We start from the raw sequence: 24,417 nt of genomic DNA on the forward strand, positions 1-24,417 counted from the left end.
CCACGTCTCTGCGCAACGGTACACAGACCCTAGAATCGACCCCAAAAGAAAACCTCACATCGCTGCCAACGCCCTACCCCCAACCAGCTTTCCCAAACGCCGCATTCACTGGCGGTCTTCTCGACTGCACCGGTGGCAAAGTGCTTGTAGGAACACTGAATAGCGGTCTCCGCGCTGGAGGCACCTCCTCCGGCCTACTTGAGCCAAATGCCCGCTCTTCCACGAATGGCTTCTCCATACCCTCTTTCTTCCACCTTTCCTGAACCCGGTTGAACTCCATACCTGGTGGGAACATGGGGGTCTCTTCGCGTCTGTGTCTGTATGGCGCCGATCTGAATGGATCAGCGGGTTTTGGCGTACTTTGCAGCCGGAGGATGAAGCGGATGAGCTTATACACGACGCCGATACTGATTGCCAGGGAAACGATGTGGATGAAGTGAGGATGTTCATCGTAAAACGCGAAGAAGGCAAGGACGACTCCGGTCCTGAGCTCGAGCCACACTAAGAACGCGAGGATAAGTGCTCCGATGTTTGGCAGTAGCTGTTTCGCCAGCTCGAGCATTGCTTTCAATAGGCCATGAGATGATGCGCGCATCCAGAGAAGGGACATTGTAAAACTGGGTTGAGGAGTGCATGTGTCTGGCCGCTGGTGGACATTTAAGGAATGCCTGTGGAACTAACGAGAAGATGAATCTTTCACTAGACGCGTGAGCTTGCTTTCACTAGAGAGACTGGCCCTTCTGGGAAGTAAAGAAACCCTCATCCTCTGGTTCCGCTGTTTTCCTTTACAATGCCCTCGTAGCCTCCATGAATCTTCTACATCCACACTATGCACCCACATTTGCACCGCGGTTTGTTACAACAACGGCACCACAATGTCTCAAGAACAGGTCGATATCGTGATCGACATGTTCATCGTTTCACTCTTCCCTTTTCACATCGCTCGATCCTGGTTCAAGTGCGTGCAGCATGGCCCCCACTCCGCGCGATCTTGAACCAAATGCCATCGACCATTTCTTCACTGTGATGATGGCGCTAGCCGTCGCTTTGATAGTACTGCTCTTCATCATCATAGTCAGATACGAGAGGCGCAACGCCTCGTGGATACGGCGCGGGCTGAGGGCTGGGAATGAGAACTGGTTTATTCTTAGCTATGGAACAGGTATGCGTGTGGCGCATGTGGATCCTGATGGGGTAAGTGTTGGTTATGAAGTGATAACATGAGCCGTGGAATGAGGTCGCTCTGTGTGGAAGAATCGTCTTTGGCGCGATGTATGTAGCGAAGTACGTATAATACTTTCGCATCTCAATCATGTATATGAAGGAATTGTCTAGCTTCGAAACATGAGGGTATCAATGTGATGGGTTTAACATACACACAGCCCCGAATTCCAGCGCATCAACATCATGATAGACTCATACTAACGGAACATCCGAATGTTGGGGAGACCAAGAAGAAAGTCAGTCCGATAGTCAGTTTCAAGCATGATCCCGTGTGCTGTGTTGTGGAGCAGTCTCCATCCTTCTTGACTCTCATCGTCCCTGTCTGCGTGGATCCGGGGCGTAGAAGCCTGTAGTTGATGTAGTGGCCGTCGGTCTGCCTCGTTCGGTGGCCGTCGGTCTGCCTCGTTCGATGGCCGTCGGTCTGCCTCGTTCGGGCTCGGTACCTCCCATGCTCGTATTCTCACTTCCTACCGCAAGAGTAGACATTACGCTAGCTAGCGACTGGCCGCGCGGCTTGGTGGGCGCGTTGGGAGCGCCCATGCTCCCCACAATGGTTGTAGTAGCACCTTGAGCCGCTGTATCCCCTTGTATCGCTTCCGGCTGCTGCTGACCGCGCTGTACCGGCGACCGCGAGTTCTTAGGAGGAGGAAGAGCACGATACCGCTTCCTAAGCTCCTTAAGCCCAAGTTCGGTTGTAGCAATCAACTCTTCCTCTGTTTCGACGGCAAGCTCGAGTTCATTCCATAGCTTCTGAACCTCTTCGTCCGGTTGCGAGCTCTCGTTACCTCGACTCTCTGGTATGCGTATAGGGAAGAATTCGGGTTGTGGCTGCGGGTTCTCGTCGGGGTACATTGGCGACTGGGGTGGTGCGCCCTCAACGTGGGTATACAATCCGACACCTGTTATGTAGGGGGTTGTGCCGGGTGGACAGGTGCTCTTGAAGGCACCGATCAAGTCGGCATTCATGCGAGCTTTACGAGCGGCTGCCACATCGGGCGGGAGAGGCGTGCTGCTCGTGGGTGGCTTTTCGAATACCGGTGGGTTGGCGGCGTTCTGTTCACGCGCGGCTGAGGCGGTATGGTCTGCTGATGAGATCATGGCGGCCCGGTCTGGGTGAAGATAATGTGAAATCGCACTCTGCCGCATGTTAGTGCTCGTTTCTGGTCTTGCTTTGAACATTGTTCGGTCGGTGAAGGTTTGCAGCTGACAGCAATGAAACGGTGGTATTGAGGTTTTGGTATTGTGCGGTAATGTTTGGGTTTGTGTCGCTTTCCAATCGCTCGCATTCACTACACAGCTTGCGGTGTTGAGAAGGAGCCATTGCGTTTGCTGTCTTTCCGCCGACGCACTTACTCCAATTGAAGATATACATACCTGAGATCCCTGTATCCGTTGAGCGTTCCTACCATAGTGTCGTGGATCAGGGTAGCGACGATGCTCTCGTCTACTCGATTAGGAGACCTTCCATGTCGCGTGAAGCTGACCTCGGAAGTCGCGCCGTTATCGATAACGCCCGCCCCACTATACCCAACACGTCATAGTTCCAGACCTCCAGCCTCGCCAACACGCAGGCCATGCAGGCGTCCATCAACGCGTCATGACGAGATCATCAACGATCCGCTCCCGATGCGCGCTCCACAGTATCCAGGAACGCGCCAAAAGGAAAAAGTGCTGACATCAAGACAAAATGGCATTGGCTGCTTTCGCTCCGCGGAAGGCGGCTCGTCACGGTATACCATGACCTCAGATCTTGTGCTAATACGATGGTTGCTGCTGTCCTGTGACACATGCTGTAACCATGCAGTCTACTAAGTTATTTAGAGGTGCCGTCTCCCTGCGTTGCTGCAAGTCATCTTTTGTAAATACATCATCCTTATCACGCGTATCCGTTGCCTGGATATCTTCTACTACTTTCAGAGCTTATTCATCAACTCCTCCGAACAATAACGACCGTTTCAAAGGCCCAGTTGAAACCTCCTCCACCATGCAGTCAGTAAAGAATGCCATTGCCGAGAATCTCGGCAAGGTCGTATCTGGCGCCCATGATCTCGCACCTGCGGATCAGCGCTTCTCTCTCGAGGAAGTACCAGATCTCAGCGGCAAGGTCGCCGTAGTGACTGGTGGCTCAGAAGGAATTGGCTACGGATGCACACATACCCTCCTATCACACAACATCAAGAAGCTCTTCATCATCTCCATGAGCGAAGACATCATCGACGATGCACTCAAAGCCATCAAGGAAGAGATGGGCGAGGACAAGGCCAGCAGAGTCGAATGGATGAAGTGCGACCTTTCAGACTGGGAAGCAACCGGCAAGGTCGCTTTTGAGATTGCCAAGAAGACAGACCGGATCGATATCCTGATCAACAACGCCGCGAGAGGTATCATGACATACCAGCTCGCGAAGAACGGTGTCGATCTACACATGGCTATCAACCACATGGGCCATGTAGTCCTGACCTCTCACCTGCTGCCTTTGATCAAGTCTACAGCCGACAAGGGCAACAAGGTCCGTCTTGTACAGCTCGGATCCAACGCACACGAGAGCGCGCCCAAGGACGTCAAGTTTGAATCTCTCGAAGAGCTCAACCAAGACCTAGGTGCTATGGGACAGTACGGCCGCACAAAGCTCGCTTCCATCCTTTACGCACGTTATCTGGCTCGTCACCTCTCTACCTCGCACCCCAACATCTTGTCCAACGCTACACACCCCGGTTTCGTTGAGACACGGCAATCTGTCGATATGATCCACGAACCCTACCCGTTGGGTGGCTACGCTATGAGCGTTGGTATGGCGCCGTTCAAGAAGACACAGTTTGAAGGTTGCGTAAGCACCATGTATGCGGCGACTAAGACAGAGGGTACTGGCGAGTACATCTGCCCGCCTGCGATACGCGAGCCGGGTAGTGATTTGGCGAACAATGAGAAGCTGGGCGAGCAATTGATGGATTTCACTACGAAGTTGGTCAAGGAGAAGACGAAGAGCTCGAGCGCGGACAAGGGGTGTCCATTCAAGACGTACTAGAAGCGTACGTGTAGAGTAGGCAGTACCAATTACTTCGAACATGAGCAAATGCCTCGTTCATACACCAAACATGCCATGTGATGTCGCAATTTTCAAGACTGAAGAACCTTATGGCCGTAATTCGTTGCGTCTCATTCCAAACAACTATGGTATCGCTCGCTGGCGCCTTGCAGACTGAATCCATAACCCATGCCAATGACCCAAAATAATGCAATGCATGAAACAACGCCTGATGCCTACAAGGCCGAAGCCTACTAAGCAATACCCTCCATACCCATGGGTACCTGGAAGCCACTCAAACCCTCTCCAGCACTCGTCAATCTTGCGCAAAGACTCAAGAAGACTACCGTCTCGGTGGCAGCGAGGTAGTTCAGTGTGTCCAGCAGGATCTTAAGATGCCGGGTGAAGTTCTCCTCGTACTTGGCTAGCATGTCGAACATTTTGTCGACGCGCTGGGGGTCGTATACAAACTGCGTTGTGGGTCGGTGGGTAGAAGCGACTAGTGTGGCAGCAGGATTCTTGGAGTTCTTCGCGGGGGGAGGTGCGAAAGAGGCGTTAACTTGGGCGACAAGGTCGGGGTCACCGGTGACGAGGTAGCGAGATAGAGAGTATGTGAAGGATGCGAACATGCTGCATGTTGACATGATCTTGTTGTTGATCTAAGGGTAATTAGCAGCCGTACAGGCTGTAAAAGTGTTGTTTGACTTACTCGAAGCAGCTTACTGTTAGTAAGCATGCATTCCTTCAAGCAAGTTGCGAGGAAGTCAACATGGTCCTGCATCAGCTCGTCTACAGTACGCTTCACCTGGGGCCCACCGCTCTCATCCTCCGTTGCCTTGCCCTTGGCCCTTGCATCCTGCTTCTTCTCATCGCTTATCCGCGACATCAACGATGCCCAGTTGGGCTCAATGACCTCGGATGTGCAGTAGTACGTAAGTTGTTGGACGAAGACCAGCATACGCGCTCGCAATGTCCACGCTCGGCGTTTCCACTGCTCAATTCGCGGATTCTTGGATCGGTGCTTCCAGGCTGCGTTCTTGCCCTGTTCACCCCAGCACTTGGCTAGATCCGTTTCGAGGTGCTTCAAGCTCAGTAGATATCGGAAAAGTAGCTGGTAACGAGTGAGAGTAACTCTGCTGACGACCAACGACAGCGGGAAGGGCATGGCGTAGTCAAAGACTAGCGCTTGGTATCCAGTGATGTTCGTGTCGTCAGTGATAGGTGCCGAGTTTGCAGGTGTGTAATTCGACAACGTAGCGGTGGCAGCATCCTGGTCAAGACCCTGGACGTTAACAATCTTCATCAGCCAATTCGTAAGCCCAGTATCGTTAATCTGGACCTTGATGTCCTCCTTGTATGGGTCCTCCACAGCGACTGATCCAGCATGTCGAGTGGCGAGATCCAATAGCGACTGCAGCTTGCCGACGTTAACATGCTTTGCTGGTTTCTTGAGCTCGAGCTCGCTCATCTCGAGGAAGTAGGTGAAGAAGTCGGAGCGATCGAGGAAGAAGTAGTGCTTTAGTGAACGTAATCGTGCCGGCAGTTGGTGTGTAGTGAGAAGGAGGTTGAGGAGCGAGGAGTTGGCGTAGGCGTATGAGGAGTTGACGTTGTCTAAGAAGCGTGGATCGTCGAAGCTGGTAGGCGCGTCTTGCACGACTTTACTAACGTCGACGCCTCCGCACTCCCTTACAACGTTGAGGTACTTTCCTGCCAGAAGGACCTTGTCTTTGACGGCTTCAAGCTGAGGGGGTACCAGAGCATCGCGTATCGTATATCTCTTCTCCCAGTACTCGTCCGTATAATCCTGGTCTAAACGTTCTCGCTTGATGCTTCTTTGCTCTTTGATCAGGAACTCGGAGTGCGGGTCCTTGATGCCGCCGTGATGTAGCCACTCGTTCAACATAGCCATATACGGTCTGCTGGCTTCTCGCAACAGCGTAGTCAGTAGTGCGCGAGCCGCTGGATCTCCCGACATGGACGATAGCCGCTTAGTGATGAGTCCGAGCACGCTTCCACCTTTGCAGAGCTTCTTGGCGGCGTTTCCTCCTTCACGCAACGACTCCAAGATATTCTCAAAGTCATTGCTGTCGTCATCCGCCGAGTCTTCGTCTTTCTCGTCTTCCAGAATGCCGTTCGCCTTCAGCAGTTCGATTCCAGTTGTGTAAAGCTGGAAGAGCATGTGGCTAGTCTGTTTAGTATGTAGACTCAACACGTGCAGAGTAAAGGATTCGTTCGTCAGCAGCTGGTGCTCAAGTTGCGCAACGAGTATGAGGTAGTCCTTCAGCAACCGTCGTACAGCCGCGCACAAGGCATGGTTCACTGCACCGTACTCTTCCCGGCTGAGCACCTCTACGCAGGTCTCGACAGCAATGTAATGTGTGGCAGTCTTCAGCATCGACTTGGTCAGGTCCCTCAGACTAGGGTCCAGGCCGGGCATCAGGCGGAACTGTGGCCCTACCAGACGTTCCTTCTCTTCGTGGGGATTGTAGCCATCGCCGAATCGAATGTACTGCCCCTCAAAACCCATGAACACAAACAAGAGATCCTCCAGTATCGCCTTCTCTTGTGCTTCTAGCGATAGTTTTGCGAGCGGTGTGGGCTGCAGCGATATAGGCGCGGTGGAAGCGAGCGGAGGTATCGAGATGCGCGTCGCCAGCGGGGCGGTCGTGTGTGGTATCAAAGAAGCCTGCGGTTCCCACGGCATCTGGGGCTCTTCGGGGATAGACTTTTGCGAGGCGGCGCTGCGTGAGGGTCGGTCGACGTCGCGCGGGAGTTTCTCTGAGCGGCTTCGCGCATTCGCCCTGCTTTCACTGGCATGCTTCAACGGGCTCTTTGTTCGCCTGATCTCCGTCTCCCGCTCGCGCACCTCCTTCTTCTCGACGCGACGCTCGCCCGAGGTGGCGCCTGTTGCGCGCATGGGTGCTGACTGTTTCCTGGCATGTGACGCTGCGGTGGTCGAGCTGCGGCGGTCGAGTTCCTCTCCAGAAGCGACGCGGGGTCGCGCAGTCGACGTGTAGTTGGCATTGACGGAGCGGCGGTCAGCGCTGGACAGCGACTTCATCGTGGGCACGTTGCGGGAGGACATGTTGGCGGGCAGGGCACTCCATGGAGCCCGGGGTGCTTTGGTGTTGCCTGTTCGCTGCGCCGAGTCGTGTTTGGGCTGCAGTAGCCGTGTTGATCGGGTCCCGCTTCACTACGCGTCGACTCGCGCTAGCCACTAACCGACCCATGACGCAGGCATGCCAGCCGCTTGAGAAGCATCACCTATAGCACTTTCGTCTTCGTGAAGCTATCTTCCAGTATTTATCGCCCGATCTTTTCTTCACACAACAAAAAACAGCTGGTAATTGTCTAAGCCCCTGCATTACATTACGCTTATAAGACTTTAATCCTACTCAACTGTAAAACATTGATACAAAGAAACAGTGTTGTCCGTCATCCATCAGTCTTCCGACGACTAGTCTTGCGACTTATTATCCCTTTTATATCCGCCTGTACCCATTTGCGAGTAACCTTGTCGTGAGTCCACTCTGTAGAAACGATGATCCGCTTCAAAATATCCTTCTCAGAGATGGCAACGAGCCGAAGTTCCTTCTGTTTATACATCCACGTCATTGTTTGGTGTGATTTCATTGCCTTCCACTCCTTATCGAAATATTCGTCAAGATCCTCTCGAAAAACGAATGTGGCCCAACCCTCCCCAAGGTCGAATGAACTGTCGCCAGGCATTATTGTGGGGGCTACCGTACTCCATTGTTTCCTTTCGTCTGCGGGAAATTGCTGTGGCTCTGAATCATCTCCGTCGTACCTTATCGTCCTGACTTGGTGTAGACTGCGATCGTTCGGTAGTGCTAGTACATCCGTTACGTCTCCGTTGGGATCCGGTTGCTTGATGACCGCTACGAGATGTTCACCGTCCTTGCCGCGTACAGAACAATGTTCGCCTTCCACGCACTTAGCGAAGAGCCGTTCTCTGCCGATAGACTTAATCGGTGTCTCAGGTGAACGATTCTTGTTTTCGCAGAATTCACGTATGGTCTGCTCAAGAAGCGCCCATCCTTCAGTTGTGTAGTTAAAAATTCCGCCGAAAGATGCGTTGTAATCGCTGGTATCCCCCGTACCGTCGTTGTCGAAATGATGAAATAGCACCCAGTAGTACCAATATTTAGGCGGGTCGGTCAATATGGGGGTGCCATTTAGCGATGCTTCGTTGGACTTGAGCGGTGCTTCCATGGTGTGGTGCTGATATTGATAATGGTGATGGTATGAATGTTTGATGTCGGTGTGAGGGCTGGAGAAGCAAAGGCTTCTCGGTTTATATACCAAAGACGTGAGTCACTGGGTATGAGTTAAAGTCCTTGTAGTCATGGCTTGGGTCATTCTCACAGTCACTTGATTATGACACCATCTCACTGACTCAAAGGTTTTGTCATTCGAATGTCTGAAGTATTCGATATCAACATTTCCAACTATCCCTCCGCATCGTTCGCGACGACCTTCCAAATCATCATGATCTGCCGTTTACCCTCATACATTGTGGGCCAATCCCTTGTATTTGGCACGGCTCGAATTACATTCTTCATCTTGTCGCATGCTGTCAATAGGAGCCAGGTTCGGGCGGCAACGTCGCTCGAATGAGTTTCAACACCATTCCATTCTTCACCGCAAGGCCAAACAAGCATGTCTTCAGCCTTTTTGTATGGTTCAAAGCCTCCGTGCCACTTTTTGTAATCTCCGGTGTCCTTGCTGCACCCATAAACAGTATGTAAGGCTGCCTTCCGTCCTTCTTTTTCCTCTTTACGGATATAAACCACGACATCAGCGCTGGACGATAGCAAGTTGCTGACCTCAAAGAGCTCGCGATTTTGGTCGTCCGTGATGGACCGGCTCTTGTTGAGAGCTTGGAAGTTGAAGTCCGATTGGTTGAGCTTATTTCTGATCGTTGCGAGTAGGCTATCGTTCATCCCTCCGATGTTTAGTTTGCAAAGGTTGAGAAGACGCTTCCGTGCTGCGTCAAGACCGTGGTCGGTGATCAAGTAGGGCCCGATTAGATCTCTCTTCTTGGGGTAGGTCACTTGTAAGTAAACGAGGTCCCTGTCGGGGTTGAAGTCTTTGTTGGAGGCCATCTGAGAAGAAGATTGTGCCAGCTCTGTGCTGGTGTGAAGTTTGCTGATTTTGGGCTTACATGTGTGATAGATACAAGTTTAGAATTTGGGAAACGAATTCCGTAGGGTATTTATACATGAAGTGGTTGAAGCAATGACTCAACCTCGACAGTCACGAACCAACACACACACGGACCTCCATGATACCTTTCGCAGCGCACAGATCTTTCCCGACCGCTGTATCAGTTTCCCATCTATGACTAAGAAAGAGCTCGGGGTAGTCGTAGCAAGCTTCGCAAGCGCCATACGTTGCTGAATTACCTAGGTACTTAGTGCAAGCCAACCGAACCTAGGTACTTAGCATATATGCTGACCATCAAATACGATGTCAATCCAGTCGACCGCTACCCACCACGATGTCTCAACACACTAAAGGTTCGGATCCTGTACTCCAGCCCCAGATGACGAACCGCATTTCAGGATCACGCCGACCTGCCCTACTACTTTACAAGACTCAGATGGCTCTCCAGGCGTGATCTCACAACCCAAAATAACGATACCCGCCCAAACATACCATGCCGCCGGGCGCAGCTCTTTAAACTCTCTTCCATCTCCTTGCCCTTTGCGAAACTCGTTCTTCGCATGCTGGATGGCATCAGACTCATTGAGAAAGCTTCTGAAATCATCACCACATTCCAGGCTTTCATGCTCATATTCCCTTGCTAGAAGGATCTTGGAATAGGCATGCCCAAGATCTTCGATCTCGGTCGCTTTCAATAGCTCCCAAGCTCCTCTAGATTCAATTCTACACTCCCGAAAACATCCACGGTCAAACCAGTGAGACTGAATCCTGACTGACTGTAATACCAGGCTTTTCTAGGTGCTGGAGCCATCACACACTGAGATACCGTGGATCGTCACCAACTGGGATTATCTCACTCGACCTTTTAGTCATGGTTCACATACTAAGGTTGTCCGTTCAAAATGATATTACACGAACCCAGGATGCTCCAAGTCGATCCGCCTACGCAGATAGAGTATACCAGTTAAATATGACTCATACACTTTCAAGCTCTGGAGGGAAACGACACGGGAAAACAGTAAAGAGCCGTGCCAGTACCTCACATCGGCTCTCTTTCTCGCCCTTCACAGGGCATTTGACCCGGACAACACCAACCCAAGGGGCGCGCTCTTCGTCTGTCGTCAATGAGGTTGGAGTCCAAAGACTATCCCGCGGCTTATCAAGCTCGAGTGTCGCGTGCTTGATGGCCTTATCCTTCTTCGCAAAGCTCTTGAAGTCGCCGGAAGGCGGGAGGCTCGAGTGACCACCATGCCATATCACCTGGCTGAGTTCTTTATTTGCGAGGGTTGGAGGATCTGCGACCACGATCCGATCCTTCATCTTGGCTATTTCCGGCGTTGCGACGCCCTCTTCCACCACGCGAATCAAGTCTTCTGGCTCCATGGCGAACTTTCTGTAGGCCCAGAAGTCCTCCGGTTTCGCTGATTGGAGGACCTTCGCGACCTCCTCGTTGTCATCCTTCTCCTTTGAAATAAGGAAAAGGTAGTCCTTTTCGTCTGCGTACGTGAAACCGAACCACTGGTCCGCCTTCTCATGCCATACGGCCAACTCTTCATCGAGCCGCCCCTCCGACGTTATGTCATGGCCGGTTGATGTTTCGCACGTCTTCCATATCTTTTTTTTCATCAATGTTCGCTCGCTCTCTGAATTGCCGTAGATGCCACCGAACATTATACCACGATTGTCTCCGGTAGATATCGTAAGCCAGAATATGGTATGCTCCGTACAACCAGACATGATAAGTGATATGTAGGTTGATAGAGTGGTGATGTGAGTATGGTAATGTTCGTGATGTGGGAAAGATGATGGTGTGCACCAGCAAATGGTTTGTATGGGATTCTGCTTTTATACATGAAGAGCCCTGAGTCACCCATAGTGACTGGACACGGCCTTCTAGTCATAGGTTGACTCCAAGACTAGATTCAACCACGTAACACTTTGACTCCAAACTCATGTCCTCGAAGACTGAGTACAACGTAACAAGTCAAAACCGGCCTACATCCGCCAAACATCTAATACTTGCGATATTAGATCAGACGCAAAGATTCTAACCCCACTTCTCCTCCAGTCATAATACAAGTTCTTCTCCGTGAAGCCCACACCACTACTGTGCAAATTTAGATACGTTCTGCCACTCAACAGCGTAAGTACGGGAAAGATGTACTATTCATTCGCTTCATTCCCCTCTCTTAAGACTAACAACTATAACTCCTGACCGACCAGCATCGTCGAGCCTCATATACCAAACTGGCTAATCTTTTGATGGCGGTACAGCATACACCAGAGTATGGCTAAGCATTATCACCCTATAAGGCTCATCTTTGTCCTTCGGAAGAGCCTCGCAGATGGCCCGATGTTCCGGCTGACCTGCCGTGGGAAGACCTGGATGATCGACCTGCTCAGGATCAATATCGAACTCCTCAACCTCATGCTTACAATCTAGCTGTTCCGCGTACTCAATAGCATCCTCCCGGTTCAGAAAGACTTCCACACTCTCAACTTCCATTCCCGTAAATTGCAGACTGCGGTACCTTTCCATACGAAGTTCTCTTGCAACGACCGCGGGCAAACCCTTATGTGTAGGGTAGTGCTGTTCCAAAATATGTTCAGGAATTCTGTTGACGGTCACGGTGTGCAAACCCAATTTTGCCGGCTCTCTTTTGGAGTCTTCGGGAGGTTGCTTCGCTTGATTCAAAAGGATTTCGTCTAACTCGTCAGTGACCTTCCCCTGGAAGTCTTGGTCTGGCTTTAAACTAATCTGTAATTGCTTTTCTTCGAAAGCCTTGGTATCTTTAGACCATAGTGCAAGCTCCTGGACGGTTTTAGGGTTGTTGAACAAATCGTCGCAAGCGCGGCGGAGACGCCGCCGGCATTCAAATTCTGCCTAAGGGCCTTGATTGACGGCTTCAGGATATAGGTTGAGCATATGTTGGGTAAAGCGACTCCTCTCGCGCTCTCGGCAGTCTGCACTAATGCTGAAGACTCCACTAATGGACATCTTGTATGTTGGTCTTCCGACATTGTCGATAACGATCCAATACGTGGCCTTGTCCTGCGTTTCTTGCTCACTGGACATCTTGAAGACAAATGAGGTTGATACACGAGTAGTTCTAGTTCTGAAGACAGTCTCTGAGATAATATGGCAGTAGATTATGATGAAGTAGGCCTCAGTTATGTGAACGAAACACAGTGAACTCTATCTGCTAAAAGTTTTACGCCATTTCTACTTCTCCAAACCAAAAGTTTGCTGCAGTAAGTCCTCTGATAATGTCATTTGGCAGCTTCTACAGTGTCAGTAGTCATGCGAATGTCGCAACTTACAGCATACACCGACGTCCGCAACCATGATGTGAGCCCGGTCCGCTAGAACTGCGAAGCTGTGTTGTACAACGCTTCGTCCAGTCATGTTCTCGAACAGTCATCGGTTGCAATTTCCTCGATGAATATGTTACTGTAATCCCAAGCACAGGTACAGTCCATTTGGTGTTACGGCGAGAGCGTTATCGTGTCCTCCATGGCGGCCGCTTGTCCGTGGTAAGTACGCATGAGTCTGGGAAACAACGCAAACACGGGAGCAACAGCATATACGTATCGTCATCTGGCTCCATCCATTTTAATCAGGATTATCCTGGTTGAGTGTCAACAGTACCCAGAGCAACCCATAATAATACACCATTTACGACCTTCCTGCACCAAATCTGCGGCGGTTCATCATGTGTCAGGGTGGCAGCATCCTTTTGAGACAGCTCTCGCGACCGAGTAAAAGCAGGTAGTTTGGAGACGGGTGCTGAAAGCTTCGTGGTTTTGGTGTTGCTGTGGTCCTTCGCTCAGGGTCAAATCGGAAGCTACGAGCATTCGCGCTAACCGAATCAAGCCACACCACGTCATTTGCAAGCAGGATGTCATTTGTCGCATACACAGACGGCTACTCTTGAAAGACTGTGTTCTACGTAGAAAGAATCGAGCTCTTGTATCTTATCCATTCATGTAGATATGACACTGCATAGGCGGTAATGCGACACCGGTTTTGTGTAGGTACTTCCCGAGGTCGACATGGACTTCCTTTCGCTCCTCTCTATTCACGGAGATCTACTAGGCTTATCATGACCACCTAAGTATCAAAAGCAGCATTGTTCGTTCTCCTTGTAGTCACGATAAGTACGCGCTAATTGTGCAGCGTTCCCTGGCAAGTACAGCCATGCGGATCTGGTTCAATCTGATCTGTATCTAAGTGCCTGTTACGCTTGCTGTATCCGTACCGGGGAACATCTCCACTGTTCCTTAACTATAACAATACCGTATCGTCCACCACTCAGTTGAACATCCTCTTTCAGATCTTTTGCTCTAACAAGAGCTCACCACGGATTAAAGCTTTTGGTAGATGAGTATCAGTATACGAAGTGCGGTGACCTAGGCACGTGTCTTCGACTAAGTAGCGGAGTAGATGTACCATTGATACGAATTATATCAAGCGTTTTCTCAGCGACAGGATTTGTATTAGGATAACTGTCTATGGATCTCGATGTAACTATCATACAAAACTCCGTAAAGGAAAGACAGCCCCGAAACAGTAGTGTGTATGACCCCATGTGAAGGGCTACCGAAAGCAGTGTGGTAGACTTGGTACGCCCAAGTGCTCTAGAAGAGCGCAAACCAATTCTCAACTCTTTGAGTTCTGTTAATACGAGCAGTGGTGATTGCGTAAAGCATGAAATGCTTGGGCAGGCCTTGTAAGGGCCCCACAGTCTCGTCTTCAGATGGTACCTCATATACGACTTGATCCGCGCCCAGGTTTTTGGGCTCTTTCTCAGACGTAAATCTTGCCTCTCCCGCCTTCGCCTCCGCGTACTCTATAGCCTTGTCTTTGTCTACGAAGACTTGGACGCCGCCCTTTATTTCGGAGGGAATTGAGCGTTGTTCGAAATACTTATCAAAGCGCCAATTCGAGTCGTTCAAATAATATTTTTCTCTGGCGGCCGCCTTCGCGCCCATTATATATGGAGATGAGAATTTGGCTGGATCCTTCGCAATGTCTCGTTTAATTAGATTTTCAAACCATCGCATTTCGGCTTTTCTGACGCTGACGTAAAATACCCTCAATCCATCTCCGTATGTAGCTTTTGGTTCATTTGGAGGTCGGTATTCGTCCATATTCTCGCTTGCTGCGAGCTTCTTCATGGCTATCGCGGCATCCTTCTGGAACCCTTGGTTGAGAGAGATGGTCTGCGTTTCAAGGTCGAAATTACTACCTTCGTAGGAGGTAATGTCAGTCCATATCGGAAAACCCCGCGACCAGCTAGGATTTGAAAACGCAGCTGTGACAGCGATGACCATCAGGACTTTCCATTCGGCTCGTACGTTGGGGTCCGTAGGTTCGGTACGGTCTTCTAGCATCTGATCGGCAAAAACTTTTGCCTCCTTGTCCCAATGTTCCTTGTCGCTGCTGAAAGGACCGTAGAACCTCTGCATCTTCGTCTCGTTTTCCGTGATGATGATCCAATTCGTGGCATCAGCTTGATTGCCTTCCTGACTGGACATGATGAGAAGTTGTGTTTCGGTTAAATATTTGATCTCGAGACTCGAAATTGGTAAATAGGATGATGTGCAAAAGACTTTGATCGTTTGCTTGAGTAGTTATGTGAAAGAGTTATAGAGTCCAAAGCTGCCCGCCCTGGAGACCTTTTATACCTTCCCAGAACATGACTCTTCATTTCAGCTACATGTCAATACAGTCATCGCATGACGGAGTGAAGCGGATATGCTTGTCGATGACACTGGTCTTCATAGTCATACGGAGAGTGTACCACTTCCAGCATCCGTAGCATGAGCTGTGCGAGGTCCGCGATGACTTACTGCCGCGATAAGCGAGTCTTTGCGGGTTCTACATCGGTCACCATCTTGTGATTAGGACGCCGAGAGATCTAACCAGCGGGAAAGTGCGCTCGAGAGACTCATCGAACACATTTCTACTAGCGGAGTAACACTCATCGATGTGAGCGAGGTGGGCTAGCATTCCGATACGCCGCTGCACGTCTCCATGTGCGGCTTCTTCGATGGCAGTCGTCCGTCAGCTCGGGTTCATGGAGGGTTACGCAGTGCCCGGCACAGACGTGAGTTCTTTGTCAACAAGGTGGGACCGAGGGACTGCTCCACATAACATGCGCAGAGGCCACAGGCTCGACATACGTATAGGTAGCGACCGTCGCGTGACTGTAATTCTGATGTCGCCATTAGGTGTCAAAAGTAGACCGACCCGTACGAAGAAGCTCTACTGTTCGCCGCTCTAGTTACCTGGCATCGCGACAGTCTGCCGCGGCTCCGACGACCACTCATCTCTGTCTCTATACGCTTTTTTAACGAACAAATGCCACAGAACTTACTGTGTACTATGTCAACGTTTGATACATGCACAGATGTAGCTACAACGTCCCTTTGACGTCTTGCCACAGGTGCAGCACCGAGCGCCAAGAGTTTTGACACTTCATCATCGTATTAGACAAAGTGAACCAGTCCAATAGAAAACCACACCACGTATGTTCTGGTAGAGAGCGTAGGAAAAAATAGAAAGATGATGGTTGAAGGGAAGTCGGAGCCCTGGAGTGCTTTGTGCTTGAGCCGGGACTGAGCGTCACCCGCTAGCGTGCCGCATCCAGCCGTGACGTGATCAGCGTACACCAATGTCTACGCCTACGCCTACTTACTACTGTGAGCGCATGGAAAAGTCCCCCCTCGATGATCGTAGACAAATGACTTGCATAACAATCTCAGTTGAATAAAACTATACGAGCGCTATTGCCGATAGCAAAAGCGGTTTGAAAAGGATAAACGATAGGTATACCCAAGCGCCATAACCGTATCTGTTATCCAGGTTCTTCTGGTGCTGAAACGCCAATGATGCAAACGAAAAACATGCTCTAGACTTCGTATCTTCCTCGACCTTGCCCAGTGACCTCATTGCCGAACAACCGTCCGGCGTCAACACAGTACCGAGCCTCTCCTTGCCCGTCGCTTCCTACTTCACTACCCCAGCACACAAGCACTGCGTCCAGGATACCCCCGAGAACTCCTTCCATGGCACCTAGAGCGCCCCAGCCGATTGCTGCGCTGATGAGACCCACGACGTATGCGTATAAACTGCCTTTGTATGGTACAGACCCGCCGACTTGGAGCATGCGTGCAGTCGAGACCCATCCACCGAAACCGAGAGACAATGTTATGACCCAGCGGATGGCGTGGAGAAGCAACTTTGCCAGACGGTATGACTGAATCGATGGTCGGCCATGGTCCTTGAACGAGGATGGGCCGAGAGTTGTGGTTGGCGAAGCAGCGGAGATGAAGTTCATCTGTGACAGACCGCGCGCTGCTTGATTGAGAGGCACACCGTGGATGGAAGCGTAGGTCAGGGTGAGCGGGTTCGTCAATGCAGCGATGGGCGTCGGCACGACTGAATATGCGCACATGCCAATCATACCCGCTAGTCGCCTTGGAAGTACGATGAGCGGAAGGCGGACCAGGAGTGAGATCAGTGTTGACAAACAGATCGTGCCGGCCATGGTGTAGGTCGCGTGACTGAGAGAGGCTTGGACCACCGTTCTAGCCGCGGGTGCAGGCACGCTGTTGCGGTGGAAGTACCATTGAGATACCGTGGCTGCCGTCGTGGCGCGTTGCACACCCGCAATGACCGCCAACCCCCAGAAAAAGTCCAAGAAGAATACAACACCAAGCCACCACGTACTAGCATCGATGATCCATCGGGATTTGTTGCTAGCAAAATGGCCGCCAAGGAATAGGCGTGTGAACATGAGGATCCATATCCACGCCCAGAGTATCACAGCAGCTAGTGTTGCAATACCCACGAGTAGCAGTGGGAATTGCGCTCTCAGAATCTCACTTGAGAACTCCAACATGCCTGTAGCTTTGTCTAAAGAATGTCGTGCCTTGAAGATGGTGTACACCCAGAACCCAGCGAAGCACAAGGGCCCAAACGAAAGCCAGCGCATCAGCCGGTCTTGTACGCTATCGCCATGCCATGACCCTTTGAAGCTTGATGCGAAAGGGTATACAAAGAAGGAAAACGATATCACTGGTACCGCCAGTAACATTAACTGCACCAAGGGCCGAGCGAAGGACCGAAGTAGCGATAGCCATAGGACTCCGACGATGACCGAAACCAGTGTGTACACACCAATGAGGTGGAACGATGAATGCAGGACAGTATATATCGTGTCGCCCAGTGGGTTCTTTTTGTTCGGTGGCGACTCTTGGAGAAATGAGATGATCCATGTGCCAAAGATGGCACACTGCACGATTATGAAGAGCTCAGCCCAAAAGAAGTTGTGTCGTGGCGCTGATGTCGGGTTCTCTGGCACGTCGTCGGGGACAGTCTGGCGATCCGGACTTATCGGGCGTGGGTGTTCGAGCAGAGTGTCTTCGTCTGTTTCCTGTGGTATCGGTAGGGTGTTTCGTAGTGGGCTGCGACCGCGCTTCGGCCTCGGCATGTTACGAAACTGTTGGAAGGGTGGCGGTGGTTCGTCCTGGTGACCCAGGAGCTCGTCTCGGTCCAACTCTTCTATACTCCCCCGATCTGTGGAATCAAGCTCCACATCTACGAGGTGGCCTCTCCCTCTGCTGCTGCGATCTGTAGTCTCAGAGAGCGGTACACTTGACTCTCTTTCCTCGTCTTCTGGGTTGTTGATAACGGTCGATCTCCCACGTGCTGGCTTGTCGCCCTTCCAGGAGCTCTTAATCCCTCTCCCCAGACCATAGCCGGGAGCTTCGTTCTCGTCCCTGTCCGCACCTATCGTATGATCGGATCTTTGGCCATGTTCGTCATCGACTTCAGATGACTCGGATAGATTGCTTGCGCCAAACTGCCGTCGCGAGCGTTGCAGCGCGTATTGGTCTGCTAAGTCCCTGTCGTGCTCGGCATGGTCGTCCTCCTCGCGAAAGTCATCGGTGGCGGAGTAGAAGAGTGGCGCGGGCGCGTTGGACGTTCGTGAAGCGAAGGCAAAGCGGCTCATGGCCTGCGAGTTGTATGGGTTGGGCATGTTGCGACGCTGGAGGTAGGCTTGGGAGGCGCGCGAGGACGGGCGCTGCCTGTCGGGGGCGTTGCGGGTTGAAGTCGGCTCGGGCTGGCCCAGTGACAGCCGCGACTGAGACTGGGAGAGAAACTTGGATGCATCTGGGGAGCACGCACGTCAGTCACGCGAGTCCATAAGCTGCTCAAGACACAGGCGGCGGATCTGTCACATGTACCCGATAAGGCACCAGGTCCACTTACATTCAGAGAACATGATAGATAAAGAGCGCGATAGATGTGTATATGCCTAATGAGCTCGGCGATGGCGGCCAGGTATATCTATCGCGAGCAAAGTCCCGAAGCGAAGGTGGCTCAGGTGCGAGGTCAGCGGTCGTGAGGCGGTCGAGCGCAAGGGTACCAGAGTACAAGAGGCAGCCGCGGATGACGCAGCCTAAGAGACATGCAGCTGGGGCCTGGCAGAGGGCGCAGTGTCCAGCTGGAGATGGTAGAGATGGCGGTGGTAGGGCGGTAGCAATAGGACAGCAGGGAGCTCTAGCCCGCCTAGGTGGTGAGTGAGTTGAGTGGCTGGCCGGGTGCGCTGGAGTGATGGTTGCTCATCTCATCATCGTGCCAAGCCAGCGCGTCGGGTTATCGATTGTCGGGCTCACGTACCTCGTGAACATGCAAGGCACGCGCTATTCCCTAGCCCCCATCAATGCTCCACCTCACATGCAAAGCATTCGGTAAACTTGTCTCTACGGGTCTGCAGACATTTTTATCTTCTTCTAGTCGTGCTCATTTGTCTGCAAATTTGTCCTGACAATGGTTGTCCGAGTCAAGGCAACCCGACCTCCTGCTTGTCAGACTCATGTTTCGTAGTGGCAATCAATCAAAGCTACAGAGAAAAGCAAGATGGCATGGAGCCGAAGCTTGCGCAAAGTAAATCGCGACATGCTTTTCACGTTTGCCATGGGTCGCATCCTTCGACTGTGGCTCAAGCAGCTGCCGAGCTATGACCGCATGGCCGGGACCCTGACCTATCTCACTCACGCACTATCGTCCAACTGGCTTCCTGTCAGACACACCCAAAGCTTCAACTTGCGAACTACTTTATTCTACATACATTCTGAACAATAAATACCGTCTTCCTATACATATCCGTCTACCTCTAGTGGATTTGCCGTGACCACCGCCCTAAGCCTGCACCTCAGGTCGACTGCTACACCAGCCACACGGCGTCACAAAGCACCATGGCGCAGCCGTGGGACTACATAGCGAAGATCGTATCGTTAGGCGATTCAGGATGTGGTAAATCAAGTGTATGCGACACCATCCCCGTTACCCAGGGCCTCCATGCTAACGCCTCCCAGCTAACAGTCCGCCTCTGCGAAGGCCGCTTCTCACCACACCACGACGTAACTATCGGCGTAGAGTTCGGATCGCGCATCGTTCCTGTCGGCCCTCCAGCGTCGCATTCCCTAAGCATCAACAACCCCTCCAAATCCTCACAAGCACAAGCGCCTGTATCGCCGTCGAAACAAAAGCAGGAGCAGAAGCACATGAAGCTTTCGCTATGGGATACAGCAGGCCAGGAGACGTACAAGAGCATCACCAGAAGTTATTTCCGGGGCGCATCGGGCGCGCTGCTAGTATTCGATATATCGCGGAAGAACACGTTCCTCTCCGCCACGTCATGGTTGCACGACTTGCGGCAAATCGCCGAGGAAGGCATCGTCGTGGTGCTCGTGGGCAACAAGTCTGATCTCGCGGGGTCGTCTACCGTAACTGATTCGGACACCGCGAACAAGCGACAAGTCACAAAAGAAGAGGCTGAGGAGTGGTGTAAAGCGAATGGCGTCATGCAGTACGTCGAGACGAGCGCCAAGAGCGGAGAGGGAGTGGAACAAGCCTTTTTGGAAGTCGCAGAGCGGATATACCAAAATATAGAAGCTGGCAAGTACGACTTGAACGATCGCAGGAGTGGAGTCAAGGGGCCGGGAGGCGGAGCGAATAGGGCAGGCGTCAACCTGAATGACGCGAGTAAAAAGGGAAAGCAACAGGGCTGGGGCGGGTGCTGCTAAACTTCGGTATATACTGATTTGGGCTCAGACCATCGTGCCCATGGGCATATCATGTTGGCATACATTATTTGGCGTCAGCAGAGCAGTGGTCAGCTCGTACATAGCGTTATTGTAATGAATCTATTATCGCTTCAGCGGGCCCGTTGCCTCGGCCAGAGATCGCGGTCGTGCTAATCATTCTATTATCTAATAACTCCTTCGTTCAAACTTTTGAGGTGTCTCGTTGTGGGCTCTGACCATAACCGCGACCATAACCATAACTGAACAGGTGCTCTGGAGCCTACATTACTACAACAACGTAAGGTTTGAGAAATGTTGAGGCAATGTAGCCCTATCAATTTTTTTTTGGATGCACACCGTAAAATATGGCTGTTCAGCTATTCGCTTGGGGGTACCGTGGTATTGCAATGACCAATCGCCAACAGGGCATTCACAACTTGCCATCGTAGTACTATGGTAGTCGATCTTGTAAACCAAGGTACAGTATCTACAATCAGCATGAAAAAAATCGTCTGGAGTAGTATAAGATGAATGGCACTTTCACCTTCGTTTCTTCTTCAAACTCATCACAACTCATACAAAGTCACACAGACTAAGACAGATTTACAGAACATTACACAACTTAACACAGACCCAGTACATCTTGGAAACGATGCGCTTCCTAGTAGTGTTCCTCCTTTGGCTCAGCACCATAGCTGCCGCTTTCCCAGTTGGCTCTCACGTCGTCCACGAGAAGCGAGAGGCGGACCCGATAGGTTGGAATAGAGACTCACGTGCATCAAGGGATGCAGTAATGCCGGTGCGAATCGCGCTCAAGCAGCAGAACTTGAAGCATGGCGAACGCTCACTCCAAGATATGCATAATCGAACCTCACCCAATTTCCGTAACGTAAACCTGAACTCGTCACTTATGTGGTATACTTACATATCATATAGGAAAGCGCTGGACGGCCGAGCGAGTCCACAGTACATTTGCGCCTCATCCAACAACCACAAACGCGACTCTCGACTGGCTCCATGCAGCTGGAGTCGAGGACAGTCGCATCACGTTCTCAGCTAGTATGTCATTACCTATCGTGCCCAATTATAATAAGAACTGACAATACGTAGGACGGGATTGGATCATGTTCCTAGCCACTGTTGGTGAGGTTGAGGACCTGTTTCAAACGGAGTATTACAACTTCCATGAAAAGGAATCCGGCGGTCTTCGCATGGCATGCGATGACTACAAACTTCCACAGCACGTTCGCGAACATGTCGACTACATCACGCCCACAATACAGCTCGACGGCTTACGTCCCATGGCTCATGTACAAACAGCGACGAAGCCCATGGCTATTGCTGATCATATCACTGCCCATGGTGGTGCGGATGATCTGTCGACCTGTCACATCTTTTTTACCGTCTATTGCTTCCGCGCTCTGTACAACGTTCCCATTGCCAGTCACAACAATACCGGAAATGAGCTTGGTATTTTCGGGCTTGGTAACTATCTCTATCTTCCAGACTTCAAAGAATACTTGAGAAACTGGACGTCCCCTCGGATTCCCCTGGATGTTGAGCCAGAATCCGTCTACGTTTACGGTGGCAAACCTGGAGATCTGTCTCTGGCAGAAGCTGACAAGACAGGTGAGACTGCTTTGGACGTTCAGGCCTCGACCTCCATCATCTACCCTCAAAAGGTACGATTCTATCAAATTGGCCAGTCGAAGTGGATTAACGGTTTCGATTTATTTCTGGACGCGTTGGTGAGTATCTTGCTATCTTCCACGTGACGCAGCAACAGCTAACGTAGCTAGGATCCTACATACTGTACCCACCCGGGCGGCAACGAGCAGTACCTTGGCCCGGGATTCCCCGAAAACGATGAAGGAGAAGGCACAAAGAACGGACCATGCGGAGGTGCACCAATGAGCAACGTCATCTCCATCTCATACAGCTATTCGGAGAGCCAGCTCTCTCGTGTTTACCTTGAACGCCAATGTCACGAGTACATGAAGCTGGGGTTGCAAGGCGTCACCATCGTTGCCGCATCAGGAGATGATGGCGCTGGGTCTTCCGACGAGCAGTTCGCACCATCATTCCCTTGCACATGCCCGCATGTAAGCATCCACTCATTCGTCCTTTCAACCTCATTTTGCAGCTATACTCATTTCCAATAGGTCCTTTGCGTCGGCGCCACAACATTGCAAGATGGTACCATTGCCGGCGGCGAAATGGCAGCCACGTTTTCCGGCGGTGGATTATCCAACGTCTTTCCCCGCCCAAGCTACCAGGACGACGCTGTCTCGGGCTGGCTTTCCAACTCAGCACCAGCATACGGAGAAGGGCGCTATAATCGCTCAGGTCGCGCATACCCAGATGTCGCAGTCATTGGCGTCAACTACCCAGTAGTGATTCTCAATACCACGAGACCTGTGAGTGGTGCGTCGGCTTCTGCACCCGGCTTTGCCAGCATGATCAATATGATCAATGATGAGCGATTGGCGGATGGCAAAGAACCACTTGGCACTTTGAACTGGGACATATACGACAATCCGGAGATATTCAATGATATTGTTGTGAGATATAATCCGGGAGGCGGTATGGATGGCTTCCCAGCGGGTCCGGGATGGGATATGGCTTCGGGACTCGGGAGTCCGCAGTATGATAAGATGCGGGAATTGTTATTGTCAGATCTGTGAGAGAGCATGTCGGTGGATGCGGTGAAAGATGCCGAGCCAGAATTACATGATTTTCTGTAGCAGTACGATGCCTTCTTCGGCATCGTGTCCTTACCCGCGAGGAAAACAACACTTGGAATCAAACATTTCGCATCCCCCTTTCCGTCCCTCCCATCTCTTTGAGTCCGACTCCGTAGAGGCTTGCGCGTTCTCCAATAGCGTCGCCAAGATCGTTCGATCACGATACGCGTACTCGTGGGGTTGATTAACTTTCGCCCAACGAACCTCCAAAACTTAACAAAGCAAAAACCGCAACACGCAGCGTGCACACATCGAGATGTTGTCATGAGAGGATGCGGCATCCTCCACGGACTAACGCCCACGTTTCAATATCCCCGTCATATGATTCGCGAACAGGCCCTTTTGCGCTGATACCATGCCCAGGTGACCGTCTCGAGCGGCCATGACCTGGCGAAAAGCAAATGAGTACATTGCTGAGCTGGGGTCTAGCCGGGCCGCTAAGCTCGCATCGAACTCTTCTGCCGAGAGAGGTATTCTCCGGACTACCCCCATGGCATGGACCAGCTGGTCTCCATGGTGGCTGCCCGGGAAGAAGGTGCAAGGTCGCTACTGCCTTCCTTCTAGGACATGCGGCTTGTGGAACCTGGAAATATCCATGACAGCCCGGACCGTGGACGTGGGTCGCTGCGAGGCTTATCTTCGGGCTTGTTAGTGATGTTGCGATTTCCGGTGGAGATTAGGACCGCATCCCCACGCCCACAGCTGGTCGTCTCTCGGATTGTGCGAAAGCAGTACTACCGGTGGCAGTTGAGACGCTACTGACGCGGTACAGGTAGCGCGGAAAAGCTAAGAAAGTTCCGTTGGGCGGTCGGTATGCTTAGGGCTTAGGCTAAGGACGATCTGATAGCTGCAACGCAGAGCTATGGCGGGGATGATGTGCCGTGCAACAGCATGCATGAGGCTCAGCTGCAGGCCGCAGATCCTTTTGGTGGCCGTTGGACAGGATCCTCGCAGAAGGACAAGTCGGTGAACGAGTCATGGGGGGATCCAGAATCGAAGAATCTGGAAACGAGGAGGCGAGGCGGAGGGCATCGTCTCAACACGGATACGATGGCGGTCTCGACATGTCTAATTCGCATGGGCGTCGGGATAACCCCCAGCCCCGAACTTCGACCCGCTACCCCAGGTGCATAGATA

General features: G+C 51.6%; 10 protein-coding genes across 10 annotated transcripts; 3 read left to right on the forward strand and 7 right to left on the reverse strand.

Annotated features, from left to right (window-relative positions):
* Positions 1–1,533: 1,533 nt before the first annotated feature.
* On the reverse strand, positions 1,534–2,322 carry J4E85_010251 (uncharacterized protein; the record flags this gene model as incomplete). Its single annotated transcript, XM_051474463.1, has 1 exon — positions 1,534–2,322. One exon carries the CDS (start codon positions 2,320–2,322, stop codon positions 1,534–1,536), a length of 789 nt encoding a protein of 262 aa, XP_051321653.1.
* An 886-nt stretch (positions 2,323–3,208) lies between these two features.
* Positions 3,209–4,249, forward strand: J4E85_010252 (uncharacterized protein; the record flags this gene model as incomplete). Its single annotated transcript, XM_051474464.1, has 1 exon — positions 3,209–4,249. The coding sequence occupies one exon, from the start codon at positions 3,209–3,211 to the stop codon at positions 4,247–4,249; it is 1,041 nt and encodes a 346-aa protein (XP_051321654.1).
* Positions 4,250–4,503: 254 nt separating this feature from the next.
* Positions 4,504–8,482, reverse strand: J4E85_010253 (uncharacterized protein; the record flags this gene model as incomplete). The annotated part of the gene is made up of 3 exons (XM_051474465.1): positions 4,504–4,908; positions 4,959–7,381; positions 7,945–8,482. 3 exons carry the CDS (start codon positions 8,480–8,482, stop codon positions 4,504–4,506), a joined length of 3,366 nt encoding a protein of 1,121 aa, XP_051321655.1.
* A 236-nt stretch (positions 8,483–8,718) lies between these two features.
* Positions 8,719–9,493, reverse strand: J4E85_010254 (uncharacterized protein; the record flags this gene model as incomplete). Its single annotated transcript, XM_051474466.1, has 2 exons — positions 8,719–9,403; positions 9,435–9,493. The coding sequence occupies 2 exons, from the start codon at positions 9,491–9,493 to the stop codon at positions 8,719–8,721; spliced, it is 744 nt and encodes a 247-aa protein (XP_051321656.1).
* A 753-nt stretch (positions 9,494–10,246) lies between these two features.
* On the reverse strand, positions 10,247–11,173 carry J4E85_010255 (uncharacterized protein; the record flags this gene model as incomplete). The annotated part of the gene is made up of 2 exons (XM_051474467.1): positions 10,247–10,278; positions 10,480–11,173. 2 exons carry the CDS (start codon positions 11,171–11,173, stop codon positions 10,247–10,249), a joined length of 726 nt encoding a protein of 241 aa, XP_051321657.1.
* A 514-nt stretch (positions 11,174–11,687) lies between these two features.
* On the reverse strand, positions 11,688–12,512 carry J4E85_010256 (uncharacterized protein; the record flags this gene model as incomplete). The annotated part of the gene is made up of 2 exons (XM_051474468.1): positions 11,688–12,226; positions 12,380–12,512. 2 exons carry the CDS (start codon positions 12,510–12,512, stop codon positions 11,688–11,690), a joined length of 672 nt encoding a protein of 223 aa, XP_051321658.1.
* Positions 12,513–14,074: 1,562 nt separating this feature from the next.
* Positions 14,075–14,974, reverse strand: J4E85_010257 (uncharacterized protein; the record flags this gene model as incomplete). The annotated part of the gene is made up of 1 exon (XM_051474469.1): positions 14,075–14,974. One exon carries the CDS (start codon positions 14,972–14,974, stop codon positions 14,075–14,077), a length of 900 nt encoding a protein of 299 aa, XP_051321659.1.
* Positions 14,975–16,350: 1,376 nt separating this feature from the next.
* J4E85_010258 (uncharacterized protein) lies at positions 16,351–18,729 on the reverse strand (the record flags this gene model as incomplete). The annotated part of the gene is made up of 2 exons (XM_051474470.1): positions 16,351–18,617; positions 18,717–18,729. 2 exons carry the CDS (start codon positions 18,727–18,729, stop codon positions 16,351–16,353), a joined length of 2,280 nt encoding a protein of 759 aa, XP_051321660.1.
* A 976-nt stretch (positions 18,730–19,705) lies between these two features.
* On the forward strand, positions 19,706–20,536 carry J4E85_010259 (uncharacterized protein; the record flags this gene model as incomplete). Its single annotated transcript, XM_051474471.1, has 2 exons — positions 19,706–19,774; positions 19,826–20,536. The coding sequence occupies 2 exons, from the start codon at positions 19,706–19,708 to the stop codon at positions 20,534–20,536; spliced, it is 780 nt and encodes a 259-aa protein (XP_051321661.1).
* Positions 20,537–21,660: 1,124 nt separating this feature from the next.
* Positions 21,661–23,220, forward strand: J4E85_010260 (uncharacterized protein; the record flags this gene model as incomplete). The annotated part of the gene is made up of 3 exons (XM_051474472.1): positions 21,661–22,284; positions 22,336–22,638; positions 22,699–23,220. The coding sequence occupies 3 exons, from the start codon at positions 21,661–21,663 to the stop codon at positions 23,218–23,220; spliced, it is 1,449 nt and encodes a 482-aa protein (XP_051321662.1).
* Positions 23,221–24,417: the final 1,197 nt, after the last annotated feature.

The sequence above is a fragment of the Alternaria conjuncta genome (assembly GCF_024043145.1).
Source record: "Alternaria conjuncta strain BMP 0040 chromosome Unknown scaffold_22, whole genome shotgun sequence".
NCBI classification, from domain to species: Eukaryota; Fungi; Ascomycota; class Dothideomycetes; order Pleosporales; family Pleosporaceae; genus Alternaria; species Alternaria conjuncta.